This window comes from Lepidochelys kempii, chromosome 6 (assembly GCF_965140265.1).
Source record: "Lepidochelys kempii isolate rLepKem1 chromosome 6, rLepKem1.hap2, whole genome shotgun sequence".
NCBI lineage: Eukaryota > Metazoa > Chordata > Testudines > Cheloniidae > Lepidochelys > Lepidochelys kempii.
This window is the reverse complement of record NC_133261.1, coordinates 126,223,022-126,242,442: the sequence shown is the minus strand read 5'-3', so window position 1 is coordinate 126,242,442 and position 19,421 is coordinate 126,223,022. Positions and strand designations below refer to the sequence as shown.

The window sequence follows — 19,421 nt, the reverse complement described above, 5'->3', positions numbered from 1 at the left end:
CTCATATACCCAACACAATCCATAATGGTGTTATAATGTCACCCAGAGGTACCCATTCAGCAGATACATCACCACTGATTGTTGGAAGAGATACAATGGTTTAGAAAAAACAGTAGTTAGCTATGTTGAAAATTGTTCGGTGATTGACAGATCATTCAGCCAAGCAACATTTACATACTTAATTGACAGAATTTTATGCATTTTCAACCAGATAGAGAGGGAAAGCTTTGATCAAACAAGACAATGATAAGTCCAACAATAAGCTCTGCGTAATACCCAAGTTACGTGCACATCCTGTAGGTCCCGCTGTCAGACCAACACATAGTCAATCAGATGCCAGTGACTCGAGCAAGGGTGCATCCAGGTCGTTTTGTATTTGTTGAAGAGTCAGAAGACAGTATTTGTAACAACTAGATGCTGATCAGTTAGTTTGCAAATGAAGGACAGAAAAGAAAGTTCCAAGATTTTCCCATATATGGTAGCAAACTGACATCATCTAAAATCTAGGCATGTTTACAAACAAAGCAAGAAATTTGACCTCACAGGATCAAGTTGCTCAAAGATCAGCAACTTATATCTCACGACTGAGAGGGTAAATGCACTATGACCTTCATGAACCTGATTAAGGGCTTTCTACATGCTCATGGAAAGCCATAATGACAGTCAGATAAAATTCAAGGGGAAGATATCTATAAATCAGACTGACAATTAAGCAGCTTGAATGGGTCCTGAGAAGCACATTTACACTTACACTGTGGTGTAGCCTCTTGAATCTGAATTGGAGGAATAAAGGCTGAGAGGATGTCACAAAGATAACTACAGGGCTTATCACATTGGACTAAAGTGTACACTGCCATTCAAGTCTCTTGACTTCTGACAGGGGCATTCTACTCTGTTGCCTCTGTTTCAAGGCCTTCTGATCCAACTTCAAGCCACACTTACTGAAAGCAGATGGTGAGACCTTCTCATATCCTTTTTTTGCTTCCCCTCTGCCTAAATAGCACAGCTTCCTGAAGTACCTCTGTTCTACTCCTCTCACCCCAAAAGAGCTGCTCTCTGCTGCAGGACACCTCATTCTGTTGAAATGTTGAGGCTGGCTAACTGAAAAACTCATTTTCAGAATTTGCTACAGTCATTTGGGACTAAATTTAAGTATTTTGGTACAGGCACATCCAGTATACTGGCATATTACAAAGCTGAGAAAACATTAAAGGACAAGCAGATAAATTATGTAGAAATGAAAAACCTGTAAAGCAGTTCTTTAGCTATTCGGTTCAGCAAAAACAATACTGCATCAATCTCAGTTATCGGCAAAAGTTAAAGCTTCTGGCTTCACAAACCTCTCACTTTTAAACACAAAAACAAGTGCACTCTCTTGCTGCCAAGTAGGCTGTGCAATGTCAGGAGGCTTCAAAGGTAAATTTGACATCAAGAGGGCACTACAGAGAAGATACAGTCTGGACAGCAAAAATACTGGAAAATGGGTTCCTTTTCAGCTTATCCTCTTTAGGTACTCCAAGAACTACCTTTTAAAGATTATGCTACCAGTGTGATGTAGTTTGGAAATATTTCCTGAATACTCGAGGTTTCAAGTTCCAAAAACAACACAGAAGTTTCTCCAATTCAGGTCCATACTCTGAAATATTGGTAATACTTAATCTTCATTTAAATAATCCTTTCAAATATGAAAGGATGTTAAAAAAGTAATATTAGATATGAAGCCTGTCAAGACTTGTGCCAAACCACTGCATCTTTGTAAAGAGGGTTTTAATACAGTAATTTGCAAGATATTAATAATGCAAAGGTTAGTAAATTTTTTATTTGTTCAAAATTGCAAGAGTATAACTAATAAATAATTATTACTGAATATTTAGATATTATGAAAATACCAAGTAATTTAAAGGAATACTAGGGCATATCTGCACAAGGAATCTCCTTGGTATGCAGTCTGTGCATTTTAGTTTATTAATTGGCCTAGTACAGCACATTATCTTCCTTTTCTATATAGCAGTCATCGTTCCTCAGATCTCACTAACTACAGGCTGAAATGGACAGATGGGAGACCTTCAAGAAAAACTTAGCAGCTCCAGAAGCAGAGTCATCTGTTAGTAGATGGCACATTTCTTTAAATACTGAATCAATGCCTAATACAGTGATAGGGGACACTGTTTCTTTGAAACATAACACAGGTGACAGATCACAGTTTCCATGGTATGCATCCGATGAAGTGAGCTGTAGCTCACGAAAGCTCATGCTCAAATAAATTGGTTAGTCTCTAAGGTGCCACAAGTACTCCTTTTCTTTAAACACTTGTAATCAAATGGAGGTTTCATGAAATGTTCTGTTAGAACAAAGTTGTTAATCATGATGTCCTGGCCAAATTTTAATTTGTTCAGTTCTTCTGTAGTTTCAGCTGGTTACAGTATTTTTCACTTCCTGTCCTAAGCTATTGTGAAATGTTGCTTTATGTTGTTAAATAGCTGCAGTGTTCCATCCTAGCAGTGGTTGCATTTCAATAGTGGGCAAAGTGCTCCATATGCATCTCCTACCAACTGTGGGTAGGTGTTGCAAGGCTTAATACAGAGAAAATGTTTAGATATCCCTGGATTAAATGTGCAAACTACTATTTATACTGTATTCAGAGGCCATTTTCTGCCAAGAAAATACATATAAATAATGTACAGATTACAATGAGCTTGGAAACTTTAAGTATAGTGCAGATCACTGAAATAAGCATTTAACAAGAGAAGATACGTGACAAAATGCTAAATGTATATCATGTCAATTAATCTTTTTAATCTGTCAAAACCCTTTGTTATTAAAGAAACACAAAGGTACTGTTACATGGTTGTGAAATTAAGAAACCCACTGAAATCATCTTCACATAGTTACAGTACCATAAATGGACACCAAAGAGGAGAGTCTTGAGGTAAGTGATAACTGTTCACATATATGTAGGAGATACCAGCATATTGCAACAAATTTTATCATAGTTTCCCACTATTTTCTACAGAATTTAAAACCTTAATATGTGAATAATATGCTACATGAGTTATTCATACCAGCCAGCTATCTAGTCAAAATCAGAAGCAACTTTTGGAGTTCTGCCTCTGTGTTACAGAAAAATGCCAACTAATGTTGGAGGTGGGGGTCACCTGCCATGTTGTCATAGTATTCAGCAGAGCAATCCATCTACATTAGCAGTGGGTTTGTGTGCTGCTTCCTGGTTGGGACTGAGGGTATGTCTATAGTGCAATTTGGGGGTGGGTGGGTAGGTATATGTGTGGGGCACATATAGACATACACAAGATAGCTTTAATCTAACTAGCTTGGGTACCAATAGCAGTGACACTGAGGCAGTGCAGGCTTCAACCTGTGCTTGCCTACCTGAGTAACTACACAGGATCCAGGGAGGACTTGTATAGCTTGTACTGAAGCCCATGTCTACGCATGCAGTAATTAATTCCCCCGGTGCGCCCATGCCCCCACCCCCACACTCTGCAGTGCAGACATATCCTAAGTGACATGACTCACTTCAGTAAGCGAGAGAGCAGCAGAAGTAAAATGGTAGATACCGTTCATGAATACATTTGTTCAGTTTGCTTACAGAAGAGTCAAAAGTTGTAAAGCAGTAGTTACACTAGTTCTACTCTGTTCTAAATTATTAGGTAGGTTTACTAGGTAGAATAGCTGCTGCATTCCTCCGCAGATACGGCTGAACTGATTCCTACTCATTGCTTAATCTACCTCACAGGGGCATACTGAGGTTTAATTAGTTGCTTGTAAAGTACTTTGAGATATTTGGATGAAAAGTATTAGAAGTATGAGCTGCTTGAAGAGAAACCACTCAATGTGATCGGCAAACAGGAATGCTAATTCCAAGCAGGAAGCGTCCAAATGAATACAAATGAATACAAATCTACAACAAGGAGGCTAATTTAAATTAGAGTAAGTGCTCTGAAAAAGGTATCACAAAACAGCGACATAGTAAAACATTTGCCAAAATACAGTTCTTCTTTCAACAAGATGCTCTGCTTGATACTATTTGATACTATGCACCACAAGCTTACTGAAAATGAAAAGGATAACAAAGGACAGGCATTTTTCTCCCCAAAATGTTTTTGCTGAAATAAAAGAAATTTCAACACAGACAAGTGACAACTGATTACCTTTCTGACTCTTTTCATGGGATGAAGAAAAGGACCTATACATTCTAATACTAAAAAGCTAAATCAGACTGAAGCAAGCTCCACATAAATGGTGTTGATTAAAAATCGTCAGACACAAATTTCAGTACTGTTATTGGGATATATAATATAGACCACACTCAGCATATTACAAGGTTTGAGATTTTTAAAAATTATTTAAATGTTTGTCTTTACCATACTGACACCTTTTTGTAGTACTCATAGAATCATAGAATATCAGGGTTGGAAGAGACCTCAGGAGGTCATCTAGTCCAACCCCCTGCTCAAAGCAGGATCAACCCCAACTAAATCATCCCAGCCAGGGCTTTGTCAAGCCGGGCCTTAAAAACCTCTAAGGATGGAGATTCCACCACCTCCCTAGGTAACCCATTCCAGTGCTTCACCACCCTCCTAGTGAAATAGTTTTTCCTAATATCCAACCTAGACCTCCCCCACTGCAACTTGAGACCATTACTCCTCGTTCTGTCATCTGCTACCACTGAGAACAACCGAGCTCCATCCTCTTTGGAACCCCCCTTCAGGTAGTACGATTATATTTGTTACGGAAAACCTACATTGCCCCATCACAGACAACAGTGCACTGTGAAAGAAATCATTATATACATGATTTTGCCATAATACAGGCCTTTCGTAAGTCTAACTAGTAGCTTCTTTTGTAAAACAACTGAACATCTAGTTGGAGGATATTCAAAGCAACTGAGCACCTACAAAAATGACACCTACAAAAAATGCACCAAGGTTTCTGCCTTACCACACAGTGCAACAGCCAGTGCTGAGACGCCACAATCTTATTGCTGGAACCCATCCTCACCACCCTCCCTTTATTGTTTTGCTACCACAATGTTGCACCACTTGTGAAACTGGATTCCACACACTGGGACAGAAACCCATTTGTGTTGCACAGGACCTAGCAAAATTCTGGGAGCTATTAATACTAACTAAACTAAAGACAAAAATCACCATATTTAACAAGGTTTTTATAGTTCATAGACACCCCAGAATAAGCCTTTCTTTTTAGAAGACGGTGTAAATTTTTGTTTAAATTCTGAAGTGCAGTTTCATTTCACAGCCATTATTTGCCTTGCTCTAGAGCAAAATACATAAAAAACACTTACTTCATCTCTATAAAGAGGACTTGTATAATACATTATATCCATTGCACTGCTGTTCAACATATCCCTTAAACCACGCACTTTATCTGGAGTAATGGAATCAACAGTGTCTAAAAAAAATAAAGAGAGACTCAAGTGTTAGATTCAAAACCTTACAAGGTTTTTATATATTGATAAATAAAATGTGGAAAAAAATCCAGAATATGGCTACATACTTCTGAGAACACAATTACAAAATTACGATTAATGATACATCTAAAAGGAGTTAAGTACTGAAATTAACACTTCAAGCCAACTTAAGTGTTCACTTTTCCCATATTTGTCCCAAAGAGAAGTACTTTCCAATATAAATCACCATTTTGTTAATACTTGTGCATGCCTAAAAATTGTATTTTCAGTAACTGTACCTCCATCAAGAGCAAGTTTTGATCTCCATTCAACAGGCAGAAACTCAACATGTGTTGCAAGATTGCAAAAGTACTTCTCTTCTATTTTTCTTGCAGTATCTCGCATCCTAAAAAAATTAAAATTGCTATGTTAGCTAAGATGTAGGTTACATCAAATAAAATTACAATATTTCAAATTAAAAGTTACCATAATGTACACAAATCAAACTTCTCACACTGTTACTTTTTAATTATTGCAGTACACATTAATAAAAATATCATGCTTACTGTTACTTCTAAATACCATGTGACCTTAAAATGTACTATACTAAGGTACTTAATTCTTATATAATGGAAACTTTGTATATTAATTACCCAAGAGATAAAGTTTCTGAAATTGCTACTGAATTATATTAAAGCCATGACCCAAAACCCATTAAAGTCAGAGGGAGTCTTCCCATTAACTTCAGTAGGTTTTGAATCAGGCCGAATGGTGAAATCCTGGCCTCAACTGAAGTCCGTGCCATTGATTTCAATGGGCTCTTTGGATTTCACCCAAGTGATTCGACTTGTACATAAAGAAGCTAATTTAGATTTTTAAAATATGACCATGAAAACAATTATCAGTTTGACTACATGTAGTCTGAGGAGTTAGACTGTCACTTTAGAAGTGAGATGGCTCCCAAGGGAGAGGATGGAAGGCTTGAAAGGCCTCAAAGCAAGCAACAGGAGCGTTTATTAGTATTCAGTCTGGTGGCAATGGCTGCAAATAAACTAACTGTTCTCTAAAGCTTCTTTTCTTTTTAAAGCACATTTGAGCATAGGCATTCATGGGCCTTATTTGAATTTAGTTAATTAAAAAAAAAGTATTTTCAAGTATTGAATGTGTCTCTGACTCCCTCTGCCATTTTTAGGGCTTTTATAATCATTTCCCTTAAAAAAAAAAAAAAAAAAGTCCCCCTCCTTTGCCTCTGTGTGAAAGACTCTTAAAAAACAAGGGAAGCTGGCTAACCACCAATTAAAAGAAGACAGTAAAATATATATAAAAATGCTATACAATGCACAAAGTAAACAAACAAGTAAAGGAAGCTATGCTTTTCTCTACTCTTTTAGTGATAGTAATCTTAGGTGTTCCTGACAACGCTAGCAGGTAACAATTTTCAGAAAGAAGTGTGATTTATGTTGATGGTGTTCCTTTTTAAAAAAATTGTAAAAGCACACAAAGAGAGATTTTAAAAGGGCAGTAGTCCTGAGCTAGGAAGAGCCATTTCCAAAATGACTGTTTATTCCCCAATTACAGGCATTAGAGTTTGTTCTGAAAACAGGAAATGAGACTTAGTCCAGTGCTCCAACATGCGTATTTCTTTTTATAAGCAAACTCCTTTTAGTGCCTTCAGTTGGAGCAGTATCATTATTATAGACTTGCCTACAACTAGGCAATTTTAGAAAAAACATCCCATTGATATTGAAGCTAGTGTAGACAAAAGTCTGTCAGTTTCCAGGGTTTTTTCCCCCCTTTTTTCTTTTTAAAATCATCACATCAATTAACGAACAGTGAGAAAGTCAGAAGCTGCTGGAATCCGGTCTACACTGGGGTTCTCACACAGGAAATACTAGTTCAGATGAACTGTTGGAAGCTGATGTGAGATTTTTTTTTCCTTTAAGTTCTCTGGTGTACATATATTGTCTATTTTGGACACAACTGTATAATGAGAGTTTGTCACCTCTGTTTTGCAGGCCTGCCTACAGATTTATGGGTAAGCTGCACTTTTGGCGTTAGAAGCAACTGCATCTAGTGGAATGAACTTGCAGCAGGAAACCAGGTAATCCCAAGTTCTACCCCAGCTCTGCCACTCATTCATTATACGCTGCCTGATTCAAAGCTCATTGACTTTGATGGAGAGATTCTAGGGTGGCTTTGGGCAAGTCACTTCCATGTCTCTGCTTTAGTTTCCCCATTTGTAAAATACAAATAATACTCACCTCTCTGACTGGGAGGTTGTGAGGCGAAAGTAGGTGATGTTTGTGAGTGCTTTGAAAAATATATTCTCTACCAACATCTTAATATTTGGACATAGATTTTTTTAAAAACAATTCCCTCCTCAAAAAGTACACATTACATCCCTCAGAAATCAGAAAGCTTTTCATTTCAATAGGCAGTTGAAGCTAACTATTCCATAAACTAGATATAAAACTATTTCATTTTGACTGAAAGGATTTTTATTTTTGTTTTTTGAGGGTGGGAATGAAAGGAAGGGAAATTGCCTTTTTCACACTCATATTAAAACTGTTGGGCTGACCAAATGGCCTGGAGACACAAATAACCTGTGCCCCCATTTTTAAAACCTGGGTTTGGTTGTACTCCTAGCCTCTTGATCCCCAGACCTATGGGATGGTAAGTGCTTAAGAGGTACAGCAGCATGCTCAGCCCACAAGAGAAGGAAACGGAGGAGTCTACTCAGCCAGACAGTTCATTCAAAGGATAAAGAAGTGGAACTGACTGGCTCTGAAGGAAGCCCTATTAGTCCTCCTCAGAAGGATGTCTCTGATATGAGTAGAGTTGCCAACTTTCTAATTGCACAAAACCAAACACCCCTGCCCTGCCTCTTTTCCAAGGCCCCGCCCCCACTCCCTCCACACACCCCCCCCCCCATCGCTCACTCTCCCCCAACCTCCCTCACTTTCACTGGGCTGGGACAGGAGGTTGAAGTTCGGGCTCTGGCAAGGGGTGTGCGCTCTGGGCTGGGGGGTTTGAGGTGCAGGAGGGGGTTCAGAGATGGCGCAGGGGTTTGGGTTGCGGGCTCAAGGAGGGAGTTAGGAGGGGGCTCTGGGCTGGGTCAGGAGGTTGGGATGTGGGAGGGGGGTTCAGGGTGCGGGCTCCAGTCAGGTGGCGCTTACCTCAGGCGGCTCCCAGTAGGCAGCACAGTAGGGCTAAGGCAGGCTCCCTATGGAGGAGGGTGGAAACTGTCAGCATCTCCCTCTGGAGGGGCCAGGGCGCTCGTGGCGGGGGTAGTGCGCGGAACCCCCATGGCCGCCCCTGCACCTAGGAGCCGGAAAACTGCTACTGGTGGAGAAATGTTCCCGTTGCAGTTTTACCACTACATCGGCTGCTTCCGGGAGCCGCAGGGAGCCTGCCTTAGCCCCGCTGTGCCGCCAACCGGACTTTTAGCTGCCCGGTCAGCTGTGCTGACCTGAGCTGCCAGGGTCCCCTTTTGACCAGGCATTCCAGTCGAAAACTGGACGCCTGGCAACCCTAGATATGAGGCCAAAAGCATAATGTGGTGGGGCTAAATAGAGCAGCAGAAGAAAGGAAATCCTCAGATTTCTTAGGGACATCCTCAAGGGAAGGAGAAGGGAGGAGATACAGAATGACAATACAAACACCTCAACCACAAACTGATCTAATGCTGGCAGGTAAAGACTCTACTATGCCATTTCTTACAAGATGGCTCCAGAGAAACTCATTTGAGAGCCTAACTTTACCCCCACAGAATCTCCATTTTAGAGATTATCAAGATGATAATGCAGGAAATTCAGTAAATATATTTTTAACACCACCCTTAGCAAGCCACCTGCATAGCAAAATAAAAGAAAATACACCTGACTGAATAGAAGAAGTTCATCATATAGCACAAGACACAGGAAAAGTTAAACTTTAAAAGCTAAAGAGCAGTTCTTGGAAATACTAACACTTCTTAGGCAGAGACTAGAGAAGTTCTTGCCTCTTCTGAGAAACAGAACAGTTTGTGGCCTACAAACAGGAGTTCGGAAATTCTAACATCGATATTAAACAGGATGCAATCAGCTTCTAGCTTCAAACAACTGGTAAAAGCGCAGAAGCACCGGACATGCAGAATGCACAGAATTCCACACAATAAGTACAAGAAGTTAGGATAGCAGAGTAACACCTTTGTGAAATAACTGTGTCCTAACAGTAGCCGGAGAAGGTACATAAAGGATTCATACAACAGTGGAAGTTGCAAATATAAAAAACAGTACAAATTATAAACAGGAATAAAGTATTAACTGAAACAGTACATCAGAGCCCTTTAAGACTGGGATGATATGTCGTCAGATACTGCAGCCTTCTTTCTATCAATTAAGTTACTAACCTTTGTTGGGTTTTTAAAGATGTTTAGTTGTCTGATAAAATTCACCCAAAGCTTGGAGGGTTATGGGGCCACAAAAGTCAACTCATCTCATGTATCCGTGGATCTCTTCTTTCTTTTCAGAAGCAATGGGGTATAGTCTAGGCAAATTGGAACCTTCACGTCATGGAATACTGAGTTCTCAGAGGCCCAGGTTGTGCGCAGGATTCTATTCCTGTTTGGAAGGGTTTGGCATATTACTAAAACCACCCTTGGGCAAGATGATGAAGAGGATTTCCTGGTTAGTCTCCATTACAAACAATCATCCAAATTTGGAGAAGCAGTCCACCCTAGCAACTCTATCAGCAGTTCACCAAGAAACTCCAGCACCCACACACTATGACTTTTTTTTCATTTTTCTCAGGGACACCAACCAAGCACATTTTCTAGTTTGATATTTATTTCTGGATTTTTTTTTTATTAAAACCACCTTAAGACTGTAGAGACATTGTCCAGTCGCTAGTAGCACTAGTCCAAACCTTTTGTCACAATAGATTAAAGGTAAAATTTACAAAAGCAACTAAGTCCCATTTTCAGAAGAGATTTAGGCCTGGTCTACATTTAAAGACTAGATAAACCTAGCTAGGTCACTCGGGGCTGTGAAAAATTCCATGCCCTGAACTCCATAATCAGGTTGACCTAATCCCCAGGGTAGATACAGCTAGGTTGGAAGAAGAATTCTTCCCTCGACTTAGCTACTGCATCTTAGAAAAACTGATTAACTACATTGATGAAAAAACCCTTCTGTTCAGCAGCAGATGTAGTGTAGACATGCCTTCAGAGACTTTGGAGCTTAAGTCTCATTGAAAGTTGACAGGATTTATACACATTTGAAAACATCATAAGTCAGCGGTCCACATAACTCTCATTCTGGGTGATGAGGACCAGTCCCTCAGTCACTGTAGAAGAGTTGGGTTTAACATTGAGGAATGATAAACAAAGAGGGTACAACAATATCCTGTCAGCTTTAAGAAAACATATACAGAAAGAATATGAAAAACTGACAAAATCTGAGCAAAACTACAATCTCTCCATTTATGACTTCCTCACATCTCTCATTTTGTATAAGAGTATCCTGAATTTCTAGTTGGTTGTTTTTTTAATTTCTACTTTCCACATTTCAAATCATATTGCAATCAAGTTCCTCAAAATTGGTTTAAGTATTTTCCAGATACATTACACACTGGCCAAGTTTGTCTGACTAAACATATTCGCAAGTCACTAAAATATATTGCAAGTCAACTTACAACTAGATATGATTTATTGATTTATTCTTTTTTTTCCATCCAGTAAACATTCCTGTGCTGTCCATCTCAATGTTTACAATACCAGGGCAAATACAGTCAAACCTACATGGAATCAAAAGGTCCTTCCACTGGACCGGCTCCCTACTCCCACTATCCCACAGTAGCAGTGCCACATAAGGTTTCTCCGGGCCATACAGTTCTCTCATACATTGAAACCGTTTAGCAAATAGCTTATGCAATCAACGCAAGGGTCCAATGGATAAAGGGCTCATCTGTACAAACATCAATATACAGTGGCTTCCCACTTTTTTGATCAATTTCATCCCTTTAATTTTGACCAAAATAAAAATCTGTTTGAGTCTCCTTGCAGATAGCCAGGGGTGTACAACACGATGCACAACACAGGGTTTATAAAATTAACATATGAATGTCTTTTGGGGATAGCCCTTTTATCATAAGACTTCTTTTATTGTGCTCCTTCTCATTCAATTTACTTAAGAATTTTAAGCTACTTTATTAGGTAGCACCTCTCTGTAGCAAGTGACTGAATTAATAATACTCAACTGAAGAGACAGAAACTGATCCAAAACAACAAATGGAAAATTGTCTTCTCCCAATTACAAATGATCTTGTTACTGAAATTTTGATCATATTAAAGGGACAGCCTTCTTGTAAATCAAATTAGTGAAAGTGACTGTAATTCTGTTATTTTAGGATTTATATAAAAAGACAAAAGAATATTAAAAATGGATGCAATGCAGACCTTGAGACATTTTGTTACACAGATATAATTTTATGTATTTAGAATGGTGTACTGAAAATAAAGGTTTTGGGACACGTCATGAATAAAATTACAGTGCACTTTCATTCTGCTGCCTTTATTTCTGTGATTAAAATAATGAAATTATGATCCCTTAATTTAGCTGATGTGCATTAGAGGCTTAAAAAAATCTTTGCAGTTATCACTATGACTTTCTCTTTCATTACACTGCATTACTAAGCTTATTCACAACCAGTATATGAAAGGTCCAATACAACACTGAGAACTGGAAAGTCTGCAAGCAAATTAACTTCAGAGTTAGTATAGCAAGTTTACAGATTCAATTTAATAGCTGATAACAAAGAAAAAGTATAGTGTCTGAAGACATTATCCAGAGTCATTAGTGTCTACTCTTCTCTGCTAGTGCTTCAGTCTGAGACCATCCATAACTATGAGAGAATAAATGGGTCCTTAACCCAACTCTCTCAAGATCAGAAAATATTAACACAGCAGTCAACTTCCCAGAGACTAGTCTGGTCTCTTAAAAACTCTACAGACAGGGCAATGAAAGACACAGGACTAGGAGTCAGAAGACTCAAGTTGTATTCCTGGCTCTGCCACATGGTGACAGGGATAAATTAAAATCTCGATACTTCACTTTACTAATCTGTAAATTGGAAATACACTCTTTGTAGGAATGTTGTTCACGCATATTAATACAAGGGGTTTAGAGAAAGCTTCATCTATTGAGGATCATAAATTCTTCTATTTTTTTCCAGAGAGAACCAGTATATAAATGTATGGCTAGAACAGCAAAACCAGTAAGTCATTCCCAAAGTAGTATAAATGGGACAGTCATAAAAGGACTCAAATTAAGAAAGCCTTGTGGAGGTGTTTCTGTAGGAGGAGAGATAATCACCATAGGCCAAAAACATTCCTTTGACTTCGACTCTTCTGGATTTTGTTTTCCACCATCTGGCTGACTGGTTGGTGGAGAAAAAAGGGCAGAAAGGCCAACTAGATGAAATAACTGGCTCTTTGGAGTATATCTGCACTGCAGCTGAGTGTGCCACCCAGCCCAGGTAGACAAACTTGCAGCTAGCTCCACTGGAGTTTTCACGTTAAAATCAGCAATGGGGACATTCCAGGAAGGGCAGCAGCTTGGGCTGGCCACCTGGGCTCAGACCCAGGGAGCCAGGGAGCTTGGAGTCAGGCAGCTAGCCCAACCTACCTTCTGTACCGAAATGTCCACGCTGCTATTTTAGGCACGGTAACTCAAGCAGAGCTAGCACAAGTCTGTCTACCCAGTCTAGAAGGCTCATTCCCAACTGCAGGGTGGACACACTCTTTGCCATCCCAAGTGCTGCTCTTTCATCCACAGCTGGAAGGAGTATGCTATTTTAATACCCGGGAGGAACCATAACAAAGGGTGACTTTTGAGAGGAGCAGATCCAGGCTAGGGTAAAGGAAGGGAGGACGACATGATGATCAGTATAGTCTCCGTGACCTTGTGCTCCCTCCTGCTGTTTTTTGTATCCGCCTGTTCTCTCATCTTACACTAAGGGCTTGCCTACACTACCGCGTGGGGTCGATCTAAGATAGCAACTTCAACTACGTGAATAGCGTAGCTGAAGTTGTCGCACTTAGATCTACTTACCACAGTGTCTTTGCTGCAGTAAGTCGACAGCTGATGCTCTCCAGTCGACTCCGCTTGTGCTCCTCGTTCTGGTGGCGTACTGGAGTCGATGGGAGAGTGTTCAACGTTCGATTTATCACATCTATACTAGACGCAATAAATTAACCCCCGCCGGATCGATCACTACTGGCCAGTCTGGCGGGTAGTACAGACAAGCCCTTAGATTGTAAGTTCTCAGGGACAGGAGCTGCTTGTTTGTAATATGCCCGTACAGTGATTGGCACAGTTGGGGGTGTGGACTCTAGGCACTACCACAATACAAACAATAAATACTACTACTAACAAAAATAAACTTGTTACAAAAACTCAGCTGACTGCTTTTCTAGTTCTTGTTCTGCCACCTGAAGAATTCTTTACTGGTTGCCAGATGCCATTTTTAATTATTCTTTAATGGAAAGGATTCCAAAAAAAGTCTTTTTAGCGGACACATCAATAAGCATCTACTTTGCTGGAAACATAGGCTTCTTGGTAGGTCCAAGTAATTTTCAGAATGATAAAAGTGGCAGCATGCACATCTTTGATTCCACCAGTCTTTAAAAGTCTCCTTCACTAACAGGCCACTCAACCACCTCGATTTGCAGAGATGAAATTTAACATCCTGAAACCTGAAGGCATAAGACTTCCGCAATTCAGATATTCTAGAGACCTAATCAACTTGTAATTTTCAGAAAAGCTTCTATTCACTAAGCACTACAAGTGAATGTGAAAGACTTGGCTCATCTGGTGCAGAGAGCACAATCTGAATCCTATTCAAGTGACCTTCCAAGGCATCCTGGAATATTTGTTGGCAGGCTTCCACAAGGGACTGAACTGTAGCTCTCCAAGTGACAGCATTACAGGCATTCAGTCCACAACCCGAAACAAAGGGAGAGCTGAAGTTGACTATATCCAGTTTTACATTTGTTAGTTTTATTTTATTAGTAATTTTTCTCCCCATAAGTATTTAGGTTTCTTGGTAATTAAGACATCATGATTTACCATCTAATATGCATCCCATATTTGCATATAAAATTCTAACATACCTAGTTCTTGTTCCTCCCACTCGGGGAAATTATCCTTAATACAAACTCTTCCCAGAAGTGGAGGCCAGATTAATAGATGCTTTCATTATGAGAAATGAAATTACAGGTCAGGAGTATTGTTTCCACTTTTTGGCAACTGTTTCAAAATCAAAACATTAAAAAGCAGATTTTGCACAGAAAGCTCCACTTACCAAAAAGTTTGAGCCCTACCTATTATCTAATATTTTTCTAATCAAGTAAGTTTGCTTCAACGCCACCTCGGAGATTCTTAGCATAGTCATCAAGTTCCTCTCATACAGCAGTTAAATAATACTTTTCAATAGTGGACACAAACTGACAGTGCAGGATAAACTGAACTTATGTGGCTAAAATGTAATGGGAAAATATATGTAACCTAAAACGCACCTGCACATTCTTGATTTAATACATGTAGTTATGCATTAGACGTCTATAAAATAAAATCCACAATGCAAGATTTTAGGAAAGCATTTAAAATTATGTGGGAAACACTGTTCAGTACCAGCTGCAGTAGACATTCAAAGCTGAACAGAATTTTTATTAGTTATGTTAAGAGGCTTTATTCAAGTGCTATCGTTTTTTTCCTCTTTGCTGCCAATTAGATCCTGCTAAGCTCTAGTAAAGCTAAAGTACTGAACATTTCACTTCATTTACCCTGCAAGACAATCCCCAGTTGAGAATGTTAAAACAGCATTAGCCATTTGAATTCCTCAGTTAAAGATGGAAATTTAAGTGTAGCCACCAATGACAAACTATAAATAGGCAGTTAGCGGTGTCCTTATCAAAGCCAGACTCTTGTCTATCAAAACACCTTACAAGTCAGAGTCAAACAGGTAAAAGGAAAACTTAAAACTGCAACAGCACCCTTAATGCAGTCAAGTTGTTTCAAGGATAGAAGAAACACATACGAGATTCAATATGTCCCTTGGATCTAAGTAATTAATTGCTATCTACACTTGGAAATTTACCAAAATAACAATTCCAGAAAATTTATTCTAGAATAGCTATTTCAGTAAAATTTCCGAGCACAGACAAAAAAGGCCAGCAAAACTTTGAGAAAGTGAAATTCAGGAATGAAGGTAACCTAGAGAGATTAGAAATATGGGCAGAAAACAACACTTCAACTGAGGAAAAAAATGCCAGCTAATATGCCCAAGAAAAAATAATGCTCTGGAAGAGCAAGTGCATTGTCTGCTTCAACAAAACTGAACACTATGAATAGGCATTAATCTAAAAGCACAAAAACACAAAAATGTCCATCCAAAGAGGCCCAAAAAAGTATGTAGGCAAATTAACAGGATATCAGAGATGCATTTTCTTCATTTAGGATTGTTCAAGATTAAAATCCCCAAAAGAGTAAGGTTGGGTCACAGGGAATGCGGGGAGATCCAAAACCAGGTGGGATGCATTTTCCAGAAAGACAGTACTGAAGAACGTCTTTCCATTCTTACAGTGTAATGCTGCGTTGGACTGTAAATCAAAATAACCAATAAAATAAACTATGCCAGCGGTTCTCAACCTTCATTGCACCATGACCCCCTTCTGACAAGAAAAATTACTATGTGACCCCCCAGGAGGGGGTACTGAAGCCTGACCTCACCCAAATGGGGGGGCCCAAGACAGAGTTCCACCACCTTCGGTCAGCGAGCCAGCCAAAGCTGAAGCCCAAGGGCTTCAGCCCTGGGCAAGGGGCCTGTAACCTGAGGGGCTTCAGCTTCGGCTCCAGGCGGTGAGGCTTGGGCCCTAGGCCCCAGCAAGTCTAACGCTAGCCCTGGCGACCCCATTAAAATGGGGTCATGACCCACTTAGGGGTTCCAATCCACAGTTTGAGAACCACTGAACTATGCCAATACTCACGAGATTAGAAACCTATGACATTTTCCTCCGTAAGCAATAATGATCCACTCTGCTATGCTATCCAGACAGAACATAGTGAAATATTTTGTTTATGTTAAGTAAGGTGAATAATTGTTCTAGCTGAGCAGGAAGTACTGTCCCTTCTTAAGATTAGTTTTGTAGCTAATATCAGCTTTGACAGGAACAGCTTGTTGTGCCAGCTGCCACGCTACATTTAGATAGGAAATGTATTTAAATACTACCGTGAAGAAACAAAGTTAACAGATGCATCATGCCACGTCCTTCAGAAAACAATTTCATCTGGAGCTGCATTCTATATATCCTATCTACTTACAGGACAACTTCCAACAGTAATGTATCTGAGCACCTCACAAACAATGACAAGACTGAACTCCATATTTTTATGCAATTAATACATAAAGTTTAAAACCATACTTTATAAAGTAGAATTTTGTTTTGACCTTTGCAATGAACACCACCAACCAATGGTGACTTCTGTCTGACCCAGTGACTTGAAGACAGAACACACTACAGGCGCCTTGGGCAAGGTCACTAGCCTATCCCTAATCTACAGTTAAAATGTCCTCCAATTGGGTCAGTGTGAGAACTGTGAAATTTTTAAAATGGAAATTAAAAAAAAAAATCTATGCAGTAAGGCTGGATTTTTTTTTTTTTGCCATGAGCAGAGGTGTAGATTGTACATGACTTGGAAATAAAAATATGAGATTCATAGAGAGGCACACCAGATACAGGAAAAAGTTCCAGTTTATGCTTATGCCCAGATCACCTCCCTCAAAGGTCAAACTCATAGGAGGGTACTCTAGGGCAGTAGTTCTCAACCAGAGGTCCGGGGCCACAAGTAGGTTTCAGGAGGGCCTCCAAGCAGGGACAGCATCAGACTCACTGGGGCCCAGGGCAGAAAGCTGAAGCCCCACTGCATGGAGCTGAAGCTCAGGCCCCTGGGCCCCGCCGCCCAGGGCTGAAGCTGGAGAGTGAGCAACGTAGCTTCGTGGGGGGCCCCTGTGTCATGGGGCCCCAGGCAACTGCCCTGCTTGCTACCCCTTAACGCCAGCCCTGGCTTTTATATGCAGAAAACCAGTTCTTGTGGCACAGGTGGGCTGTGGGGTTTTTATAGCATGTTGGGGGGCAGGGACCTCAGAAAGAAAAAGGTTGAGAACCCCTGCTCTCGGGGTACTTTTTTCCCCCGACCCTCCAAAAAAATCTATGGGGACCCACAAGGTTTGTGGCGGACCCAAGGAACAACTCCTCCCCAGCATCATTGGAACCATGCCCCCAGGGACCTTTTATAGCCGCAGCAAATTCCTGATGCCCTGTTGGAAAATTTGTGGGAAATTATACAGTCTGAAACCATATTAGGCTCAATAATGACCCCTTACATGGCAACAATGATCATGAGCGAGGGTAAACAAACAGGGGCAGGGAATTTAGCAGGGAAATTAGAGGGCAATTATTGGGCCGAGACTAAGACCAGAACTGCTCACCTGGGAATGGGGAGGGCTGATGATTACAATAAAGGGGAAATGCAAAAGGATCTCGGTGTTCCCTCCTTGGGATGTGGGGAAGGTAAATAGGTGGTACAGCTATGCTTCTGCAGAGTGTAGCTGAGCTTCTGCTACAATAAACCGAGCTGTAACCGAAGACTCCAGTCTCTGTGTGTTCCTATGTGTGTCCGTTGGTCGTGTCTGAAAACATAGGATACTCCAACACTCTGAACAGGTCATTTCATTGTCTCGGAGCCATGGAGTAGCCATGCCCTCAAGTGGAGTCTTGCCAGGTTTGGGTGGTAGACCTGGCCCACGTCCTGATACAGGAGATGAAGCAGAAGTGGAAGAATGTGTGGTGGGCACATAGACATCTTCAAGAGGTAAGAAAACCATATCTGTCTGGGCCACGTGAGGGCTATCAAGATGACCCTGGAGTTATTGGTCCTTATTTGTGTATGACCTTGGCTAAAAGGGGGGGGTCGGGGGAAAAAGTGTACAATAGATGTGCATCCCATTTGAAGAGAAAAGCATTGCCTGGAGAATGGGGTCCCAGTCCTGCTCTAGAGCAAAAGTATGGGCATTTGGCATTCTGGGTTGTTGCAAAGAGGAATATATAGGGAACTCCCACTGTCTGAATATGCTCTATAGTACCCTGACGTTCATTTCCCATTCATGGTCACGAGAAATTTTTCTGCTCAGTGCATCTGCAGTGGTGTTTTTGCATCCTGGTAGGTAGGAAGCTGAGATGTCGATATTGTGGTGGATGCACCAGTTCTATAGTAGCATAGCTTCTGTGCACAGGGAGTGTGGCTGTGCCCCCTCCCATCAGTTTATATAAAACATACAAAGTGACATTGTCTTTTCCCTGATCATGGGTATGAAGTGTGAGCATTCACTGCGGACTGCCTGCATCTCCAGTAGGTTTATGTGTAGTGTTGATTATAATGGGGACCAGCAGCCTTGGACTGTGTGGTTGTGCAGATGTGTTCTCCAACCTAGCACAGAAGCATCTGATGTGAGTATCATTGATGGAGGGGTCTATGCAAAGGGAACTCCTGTGCAAAGATCGTGTGGTTGAGTCCACCAATATAGAGAATTTTTTAGTTTGGTTGGCATTGAAAGATGCTTGTTTATATTGTGTCTGTGTGGAATATACACTGTCCTGAGCCAGTCTTGCAGGCATCACATGTGCAGTCTGGAGTGTTTGACAACAAATGTCATTGCTGACATATGGCCTAACAGTTGGAGGCAGGTCCTGGCCGTTGTCTGTGGGCTGGCTTGCATTGTGGTGACTAAAGTGGTAAACCTGTGACAGGGAAGAGAAGCTGTAACCTCCAGAAAGTCGAGGTAGGCACTGATGAACTTGTCTGTGCCCCTGCCCCGGTGTGAATGTTGATTTTTGCTATTTGTAGACCAAGCTGTGTGAAGAGAGCTACTGTCTTTTGGTTTCAGAGTAACAGCC

General features: G+C 40.6%; 1 protein-coding gene across 4 annotated transcripts in view; it reads right to left on the bottom strand.

Moving 5' to 3' along the window:
- Nucleotides 1-19,421, bottom strand: part of DDHD1 (DDHD domain containing 1) — a 123,447-nt gene that overhangs the window by 50,404 nt on the left and 53,622 nt on the right. For all 4 annotated transcript variants that reach the window (XM_073350101.1, XM_073350102.1, XM_073350103.1 and 1 more), the window contains 2 exons: nucleotides 5,728-5,834; nucleotides 5,324-5,430 (listed from right to left, as the gene is read on the bottom strand). In XM_073350101.1, coding sequence (XP_073206202.1) covers nucleotides 5,324-5,430; nucleotides 5,728-5,834 — 214 coding nt within the window. The remainder of the gene's footprint in view (nucleotides 1-5,323; nucleotides 5,431-5,727; nucleotides 5,835-19,421) is intronic.